The 8869-nt window shown below is 42.3% G+C and overlaps 1 protein-coding gene across 4 annotated transcripts in view; it reads left to right on the top strand.

Moving 5' to 3' along the window:
* Nucleotides 1–360: 360 nt before the first annotated feature.
* The window catches only part of LOC135401195 (dnaJ homolog subfamily C member 13-like), a 30767-nt gene continuing 22258 nt past the window's right edge, over nt 361–8869 (top strand). Inside the window, exons 1-14 of one of the 4 annotated variants that reach the window (XM_064633454.1) lie at nt 361–447; nt 1095–1148; nt 1485–1579; nt 1671–1746; nt 3433–3576; nt 3705–3746; nt 3845–4045; nt 5374–5513; nt 5922–5985; nt 6121–6216; nt 6300–6391; nt 7214–7386; nt 7616–7701; nt 8551–8723. In XM_064633454.1, the coding sequence (XP_064489524.1) occupies nt 1509–1579; nt 1671–1746; nt 3433–3576; nt 3705–3746; nt 3845–4045; nt 5374–5513; nt 5922–5985; nt 6121–6216; nt 6300–6391; nt 7214–7386; nt 7616–7701; nt 8551–8723 (1358 nt within the window). In that variant the 5' untranslated portion in view covers nt 361–447; nt 1095–1148; nt 1485–1508. Of the gene's footprint in view, nt 448–505; nt 552–651; nt 849–906; nt 939–1094; nt 1149–1484; nt 1580–1670; nt 1747–3432; nt 3577–3704; nt 3747–3844; nt 4046–5373; nt 5514–5921; nt 5986–6120; nt 6217–6299; nt 6392–7213; nt 7387–7615; nt 7702–8550; nt 8724–8869 lie in introns of those variants that run through there. The other 3 variants (XM_064633455.1, XM_064633457.1, XM_064633456.1) reach the window with 3 other exon arrangements.

Genomic DNA, 8869 nt, shown 5'->3' with positions numbered 1-8869 from the left:
GCCGCACAGCTGCTCTACGGCTCTACTACTCCCGTCTGAATGTAAATTACTGGATGACATAGTCGGTTCCTTGGCGGCAGCAAGCAGCTATATGTTACACGTACACACACGCATCAAAACTTGACCGCTGAATCAACTGAAATATGTCACGGCGGTCACGCCTTTGATACCGAATCCAGAACTTGAGACCATGGAAAAGAAAGAAGTGAACATGTCCTTTCTTTTATGTCTTATATTATTCATATATATTTAGCACTTACTAGCTTTCGATAACCTTGCACTATCTATATTTCATGCGTATGACAGTTGGAAAAAAATTGTGACACGAAAGTGGCGCTTCGCACGACAGATCGTATGAATTAAACTTTGTGAGAAGCACGTTTCGGAGGAGTACTCGTTCGGCTCGGTTCAATGTGAATGAAAATAATGTTGTTATATGGGTGCAAGGTACGTTCCGGCGCTTGTGAGAGCATAATCAGCAGTTTTCTGTTACAATAACAGTTGAAAAGAAACGCATGCCACTGGGATGGCTGAATGCTTCTGTTCTTAGTGTATGTTTGCTCTCATTCCGCTATGTTCTCTGATAGCGCTCCTCTCCTCTCTTGCTTCCGGATTTTCATATCTTTGTGTCTTGCCCATTGATGATGCAAGGCAGACATTGACGCATTGAGCTCGAAGAAACATTACTTTTTCTGAAAGAGAACGATCGCAAAAGCCTTTGTCGAACTAGGATCCGTTGTTGACATTTGATGTGGGGGGCGGTGTTCCCGTTCCCTGATGTATCACATGCTGTGGGCACTTTACATTTTCTAGAAGATTTATAAGTGGCGCTTGGCGAATGACTACAGGTACGCCAGTCATGCAAGTGTGATGAGGCGTAGGTCATCGCCGAACATAAACAGTGGCCCGTTTTGATAATCGTGACATATCACATAATGGTAGGCACAGCACTGTCATGTCAAGCCCGTTATCACTGTAACGATTTAAACCAACACTCTTGATCCACTGTGGTCTAATGTTCATTGTATGCATTATTTCAGAAACTGTGCTGAATCTCAATACATAAGTTATTTTATTTTATTTTTACTTTCCAGTTTCCTTGCCCAAAGTCTTCTCACATACGTTGTAGTCATGATTTTTAGCGTTGGGTAAGTCTTCTCCCTTTTTCCTTTTATATACCCCTACCCTCATATGCCTCTGTTTGCACTATGATCAGCTGAGCAGCATCTGTGCAAACAGGCAGAAGAATCGACAACCTCGTCATCGTCCACAGACCTAATGCATTTGGGCACCCATTGCGTGGTTTGATGAAACATTAAAAGACCCCTTGCTGTGTGTTTTGTCTCTATCTCACACACATAACACTTATTTGCATTCATAATATTTCGTTACATAAAATGGAACACGGAGCTGATGATTTTATACAGGTATATAGTGATGGCACGTATGTTGCTTTATATTTGCCTTACTATACATTTTTGCAGCTAGCACCCAAGTTCTTGCAAAAGATGGCAACGGACATGCTGCAGAATGAGGACTTGGTCAGCTACCTGGTGACAAAGTCCTCATGGAGGGGGAGGTAACCTGGATATCTTGCAAAGAATGCTATTGCTCTTTCTCATTTAAAGAAAATTGATGATTCCCATTTTATTGCCTAATTGGTGATGCAGGTATCCGAGGGTATTTTCTGTGGGGTCAAAGGGGATAAGGACCTATGAGCCTCACACGATGGAGATCACAAATCAGGTAAGATGGCTTTAAAGTAAGGTAGCCATGTTTACTGTTTTACCATTTTAAAGGTAGACACTTTTCTGTGGACTGGTGTGATCATTTTGTTGCAAAATTTCGTACTTGTGAATGGCTCGGAGCGGTGCACATAAAAACTGAGAAAAGTAACCTGCATGTACGTGGAGAGCAACATGTAAACCACAGAGAACATGCAGATAGATTACATAGTTGCCACATCATTTTATCCTTCTAGCCTGATATGCAATGAATATGAACGTAACTTCAATGACGGGTGCAGCCACAGTTTGGCCCTAAAAGAATGTGAGCGCGCTGATCAATAAATGTCGTCTGCTGAAAGCAAGCTTGCACCATTTCTCTTGCACGTCATTGCATAGTTTGCTTCTGTTGTGACGCCACATAGTTTCTTGCCTCTCATTCAATCAGGATTTTTTGCTGACATTATGCAACAACCAGATGATATAACAATATTTTTGTGGTCCATGCATCGTTGTACTTTGATACTGTCCTGAGAAACGGCTTGCTTTACGTAAATGTACCGAAGATATATGCTAGCAAGATGCAACGAGTGAGCGTATGAAATGCAAGCATTTGTTTCTGCTGTGTGGCTGTATCAGATACCTGCCAGCGGGGTGTGGGTTAGACCTTTCATGTAAAATACAATAGTGCTGCACCTCCGTAGTGGCTGCGTCAGTGTGCACGTGAAAAGAACAAAACGTACAGTTATGTGCATCTGTCAAGCGCAAAATTTCATCCAGCAGAACATGGTCTAATGATGTCTCGCTCATCTGTAACTCAGTTAAACGGAAGACTCGTTATCCAATCTGCGCTGTCAGGAACAAACATGTCAACATTTTTTTTTTTTAATCCGGCTATCCGGAATTCATTATTCATATCCAATCGTGGACTACTCAAAGAAACGTTTTAGAAACCAGTGTCATTCCGACTCACTTATACGGAAACGTGTCAACGGCCTCTGTACTTGGCATTTGCTGGCATTGGCATTGTCTCCGGAGAACATTGACTCCTGCGTAGGCCTTCTTATTTATTTATTTATTTAGCTTACCTTCGAGCAGCCTTAGGCCATACAAAGGGGGTGGGGCACTCATAACACACACACAATGCCTTCTGTCCTACCACTTGATCCCTTTTTCATAAGGGGTCAGTCACTGGGGACTGGTGTGGACGGACAGCAGGGATGGATAGGTAGTAGGGTATGCAAGTGCTGTCCGAATTCTACCGGGCACAAAAAGTTGATATGTGAGCGTTTGCTATCCATACTGTAAGGGGGTATTTCTAGCCTTCGAGCCCGGGCTAAAGAAGCGGAAAGTTCCGAACCCAAAAGTTCACGACCTACGATGTTCTGCGGGAACAAGAGAAGGGCTTACCCATAAAGCTTATTCAGAAATCTGCTACCCGGAAGATAGAGGGTGTGTATTTAGGCGTCTGGGTTAGGTGTGTGCAGCTCTTGAGGTAAACAAGGAAAACAAACAACATGTTTGCATCCGGTTTTGGATCCCCGGTGAAGTGAGCACGATGTACGATGCAGGTCACGATGGAGAGCATAATAGGAAAGCATATGGCAACGTTTGTTTAGCTTTGGTGTGTGGTCTGGGGTGTCGTTTTGCGCTTCCACTTTTTGTGCAGGGTTCCTGCGTAAGCCAGTTGGTTTTTCCTTATTTTCAGTGGCCCTACTGCGAGTTTGCTGGGATTTTTCCGAACAACAAAGGAAGCAACCAAGAGTATTACATACGCGTCCACAAAGGAAAGAAAATAGAAACGATGCGTTTTATCTTCGAGCATCGCGCAGAAATATTAACGGAAGCACTGGTAAGCCGAAAGTTTTCAGTGGTCCTTTAGAGCCAGTGTTTTGAGGCTGTTACAAAATTCTGCAAGTTTTTTTTTATATAATTGGATATTTTATGGTGCACTCTAGTTTTTGTTTTCTCTAATTTCAGAAAATGAAGCACTTGTTTTCTGACTCAAAGCAAGAGAGTGTTGTAAGCACATGGCCTTTCTCGATGAGCATTCCTCTTGATTTCATTGATAAGGTGTTCTGCAGTTGTTTCACATGCATTGTGTTTTTATTGTATTGCAGCGGTTTAATGCAATGAAGCACCACTGGTCAGAGCAGACTGTGCCAGTGATCCTGGAGGTGACTGAAATATCGGTGAATCAAATTGATGGGCAGACAGGGAGGTTGCTAGCATGTTACTATTACAAGGATGTTGTGGGCCTGTCTTCTGTTTCTGACTGCCCCGGAGGTCTCGCAATCATAACGGATTCCATTGATCGTATTGTGAGTAGTCTCTTCTGCGTAGAGCACGACCTACTACAGGTTTTTCCGGTGATTTTAATCCAAGCGCCATCGAAATTAATCCACATGCCACGCAAATTTTAGGGGGCATAGAATAATTTAGCTGGAACTTGGATTAAAATCGCCAGGAAAACCTGTAGATTATAACGACCATGTCATAATCAGCAACCCCTATGAGGAGCCCGTCCGCACGATCTGCTAGGGGTGCTACTCGTCGGCACGCGCGATCTGCACCATGATTGAACGACGGAAATTTGAGTTCTGAACGCACAGAAGCGTATGTACGACTACCGTAGCAGACGACAGCAAGAGCTCCTATGAAAACGCGTAGAATGATGATGATAATCAACCTCAGAATGAAACATCTGTGGAATATCCAATGCTTGTACAGAAATACTAAGGTAAGCTGAAGTACAAAGTATTGTAGAAGTTGAGGAAGAAATAACTGGGACGACTAGTAGCGCCACCGCTACCTTCCAAAAATGCGGCGCTGGGAAGGGGTGCCCACGACATGGTCGTCATAATCTAGTAAGTTGTGGCGTAGAGTGAACTTTTCTGTAGTGAGATATAGACGAGATGGATTAATATGGTGCTGACCTGCTGCCTGACTTCCAATTTGTAGGCTGTTGTGCTGGTGGCACCTGTACCTAACGCAGATTTAGTTTTGCGAGTTAAGTTCTGGATCATCAATTTGAAAAGGAAGGGTGCCCAGGGGTTTGGGCCTAGAATTTACATAGGTGATTAATTAAGTTCGTTAATCAAATGAACTAGTCAACTGATAATTAAAATTATATTAATCGCGTTAATTGAGCTCCATAGCAAGCCATAATGCCAAAATGTTGCGTGACATTTCAAGTGTCAACCAGATAAACAATCCGGAAGACATAAATTCTATGTCAAAATGTAGTAAACCTTGTACAACGACGTACAACGCACTTTGTATTGTTTTCCTGACTGATAATTTTCCTTCTTGCTGCATGAAGATGAACTGGTTCTATCTTTGCCCCTTGTAGCGAGAGGAAAACAAATTATATATCTGAATTTGAAAAAAATGGGGTACAGCATGACATGAAGGAGACTGCAGGGTGGCACCGAAAACAGGTTGTACCTAAACGGGTTTAACCCTAAAACACAAGGCCCTTTGTGTACACGAGATGTTCATAGGGATCAGAATATGAAGTAGTGCTCAGTTTGTTTTATGCCTTCTCTGTTGTTTTTGGCCCTATGTGTGCAGTCATTGATATTTTGTCACACACAATTTTTATGACACAGATAATGTAGAGCATACCATAATTATTTGCACCTTTCAGCATGTGTTCGCAACAGACAAGAGGGAAGCAATAATGAAGAAAATTGTGGACAATGCCATCATGTACGTTGGGGTGCAGATTTCTTTTCGAGACGTGCTCACTCTTGAGAAGGCCATGCAGGGTCGTCTTGGCAGATTTAGGTAAGTAGTACCATTGCTTCCAGAAAAACGGAATTGTGCTAGCACGATGCTTGCTTGCATATTCATTGCCTGTTGTCCTGCCAGCTCCCAACAGGTTGGGGATCCCCAGTAAGTACGCTAGGATGACTGAATAGCACCCTCGCATAGCTATCCTTTCGATGTGAAACAAATATGCAGCTCTTTCTGTAAAGGCAAACAGGAAGTTTGAAATGGAATTTGAAAGTTCAACTTGAGTTGTTCTGAACCCTACTGATGCAATACCATTTTGAGAGCTCAATTATTTGCGTGCACACAGTTTTCTTCGATTGCAGCACTTTGCTCGCGACTGCTCTATTTATGCTCATTCCTTACCGGTGCCAATTAAGCGGATGACAATAATAATTATGTATTGACTTTGTTATCTTTTAGCACTGATGAAGCTGTGACATCCTTGTGTGAGTTCACTGTACACAAGATTTCACAACGTCATAAGGTAAGCTTTCAGTTTGTGATGTCTCGTTGCTCTGCTGGCACAGCACTGCACAGCTGTTGGTACATTTCTCAGAGCTGCAGGAGAACGTGAATGGTAATCTGTTTTTTTCATTTATCGCAATCTTGCTCGGAGCAGGAACCTGTCAAGAGGATCCTCGGTTTAACAGAGTGTTGCCTTGTCGAGAGAGATGCTTCTACCTACACGATTGCAACCCTCCGGCCCCTGGCAGATGTTAGTTGTGGAATCCGACATCCTATCTGATTTGCAGTGTGTTGGGAACCTTTCATTCACTGTGTTTGCTGTTCTTCCTCTAGATATGTAGAATTGTGCGTTCCAAAGAAAACCCTCAACAGTTCAGCATAGAATATGTTAAAGGACAGATAAGGCACTACATTTCAAGCAACAGGTAAGTTGAATCAAAGTCTTTCCTTTAAAACATTTTCTGCTCTTTTTAATGCATGTGCAATTGCACTGCACAATGCTGCCCTGCCCCCTTAGTGCTGGCTATGAATGCATCACATTTTGTAACGTGCTCCATCCATGTTGCAGTTACATTGTATTTGATACAGATGCCCTTGTTCCCATGAGTGCTGACTGTATCCTGTACTTTATCATATGCATTGTTACGAATAAAAATGGTCGATGCCGTACTCAAGTGCTATAGAAATTTTATTAACCCAAGGACATGACACCTTTCTTGAGCCCTAAATTTGTGCAGTATTAGAATTTTCACAAAATAAATGTCGAACTACTACCAATATTGCAGAATTTTGACTGAAAGCATAAAGCAAATGTCAGCGTGGCGCGCACCAATTTTTCCTTTCATTTAAGCAACAGTCCAAATAATTGTGGAGAAGTTGAGTTATCTTGCAGATTGTACAAGAGCAGATATGGTACTTGAATAGTACGCAGGTGTGTGCTAGAAGACGCGAAGCATGTTGGTTTACTTGAAACTTGGTTTACTTGCGAGAGAGACTGGCAGCTGCAGACAGCGTACAACTAGCAATCAGTTGCTAGTTGATCACTGCCTGTGTCTGTCCCTCTTGTGTTTTTCATCATATTTCAGGTATGTGCTAGTCAGGTTTTTGCCTGTTTCTGAGGCAAGTACAGTCTTGAGAAAAATGTTCGCACTTCAGCTGGGTCAAGGGTGTTTTAATAAGTTTAGCCATCACTTGAACGCTATGTAATTTTACTAGTGTCAATACTTACGCATATCTGTATCATGCAGGGATGCCTTATTGGCCACCCTGCTGGATGGGGTGCGTTCATCGGGCAACCGTGATGTGCACGTGGCCATGGTGCCTGGAGCACGGGGTCAGCGTTTCGGTCCACTGTGGTTGCCAGTGGAGGAAGATGTTGAGGCAACACACTTGCGCTTCTTACACACCAAGCCTCCGATGCGTGAGTGTCTTCTGCATTTCCCGCATGTTCGACTGCGCCAAGCCGTAGCCGTAGCCAAGCTAGCCGTAGCTTTTTGTAGGTAAAAGATTAATTTACCGCTGTATCACGCTGTTTTCATGTCTTTTTTTTTTTCTATTTCAAAGAAGTAGTGCTCTGTATATGTTAAAAGGTGAATAGGAAAGTCATTTTTAGGTCACATAATGCAGCCAAGTGTTGCGTGGTATTGCAGAGCCAAACTGGACCAATGCGGACTTGATTTCTCGCTTCAACAGCAATGTGCCTTACAGTGGATTACTTCACACTGCGAACAAAGACGTGAGTAATAGCAGGACTTTCGACCACCTATTTTCTGGTAGTTAGCTCACTGAAAGCTCGAGGTTAATATGCACACATTGATGAAACTGTCACGGGGGGAAAATGCTGTTGGTTGCCAAGTGCCCACCTACTTTTTTTTTTTTTTTTACGTGGAGAAAATGGGATAACGCTGTTCGTAGTGTATTCACTCATTCAGACTTGTTATGGTGATGAGGAATCTGAAAGGACCTCTGGCATTGCAATCTCCACTTGAGGATTTTTTTTTTTTACCTGAAGTATTTAAACAGAATGCAAACACACAACAGACTAGACGTGCTATCAATTTGTAATCAGTGGACTGAGATTGAATTTAGAGTTTGTGAACTGTGTTTTGGTAGAATGTAAGTGCTAAGTTCAGTTTTTCGTTGTTACATCACGTATTGCTTTTACCGTTCCCCTATCAGGTTTTACTGCATACGTACGTCACTAAATACATAAGCAGCGAACCAATAATGCAGGTTGTAGCTGAGTCATAGCAGGTGTGATCAAAATGTCGACTGGTTTGTTTGTATTTTGACATAGAATTTACATCTTTTCGATATTTTTGGCTGACAACCTAAGATATTTAACATTCTGGTGTGTAGGGTTAAATAGGGGCTGACGTGGTGTAGGGTTAAATTAGTTAGTAAAATTAGCTGAGATAATGTAATTAATATAGTTTCTAGATATTGGTTTAATGAGGCTAGTTAGAAAAATAAAGTCAGCTAATTAAATTAAATTAAATCATGTTGTAAATCAAGTTGTGAGCAGTTACAGCCTCAGTACTGTTCCGTTTTCTTCTTACACAATGGCTTACACTTTCTGTTGCAGGGCTTTTTCTCAGAAAACAAGGAGAAGTTCTTTCAGAACGCACTGCTTGCAATGCTAGACAGGGAAGGAGACCAGGGCAGTATACCACCACAGGATCTTGAAGCTCAGTTCCAAGCATTGCGACGCCTCTTCGCATGCAAAATAGGCTTTGCTGCTTTTACTCAGGTGCCTAGGTAATTTTTCTTTACAATATAAAATAGCATAGAAATTATTAGGCTGAGCATGTAACGTGCCAGGATTTCTGGAAGATATGCCAGCATCGTGAAGCAGGTGAAATGACATTAATCTGTCGTTAATACAGTAGCCCGTGTTGACAACA

The sequence above is a fragment of the Ornithodoros turicata genome, chromosome 7 (genome assembly GCF_037126465.1).
Source record: "Ornithodoros turicata isolate Travis chromosome 7, ASM3712646v1, whole genome shotgun sequence".
NCBI lineage: Eukaryota > Metazoa > Arthropoda > Arachnida > Ixodida > Argasidae > Ornithodoros > Ornithodoros turicata.
The sequence above is the reverse complement of the archived record's forward strand: the minus strand, read 5'-3'. Positions and strand labels throughout refer to the sequence as shown.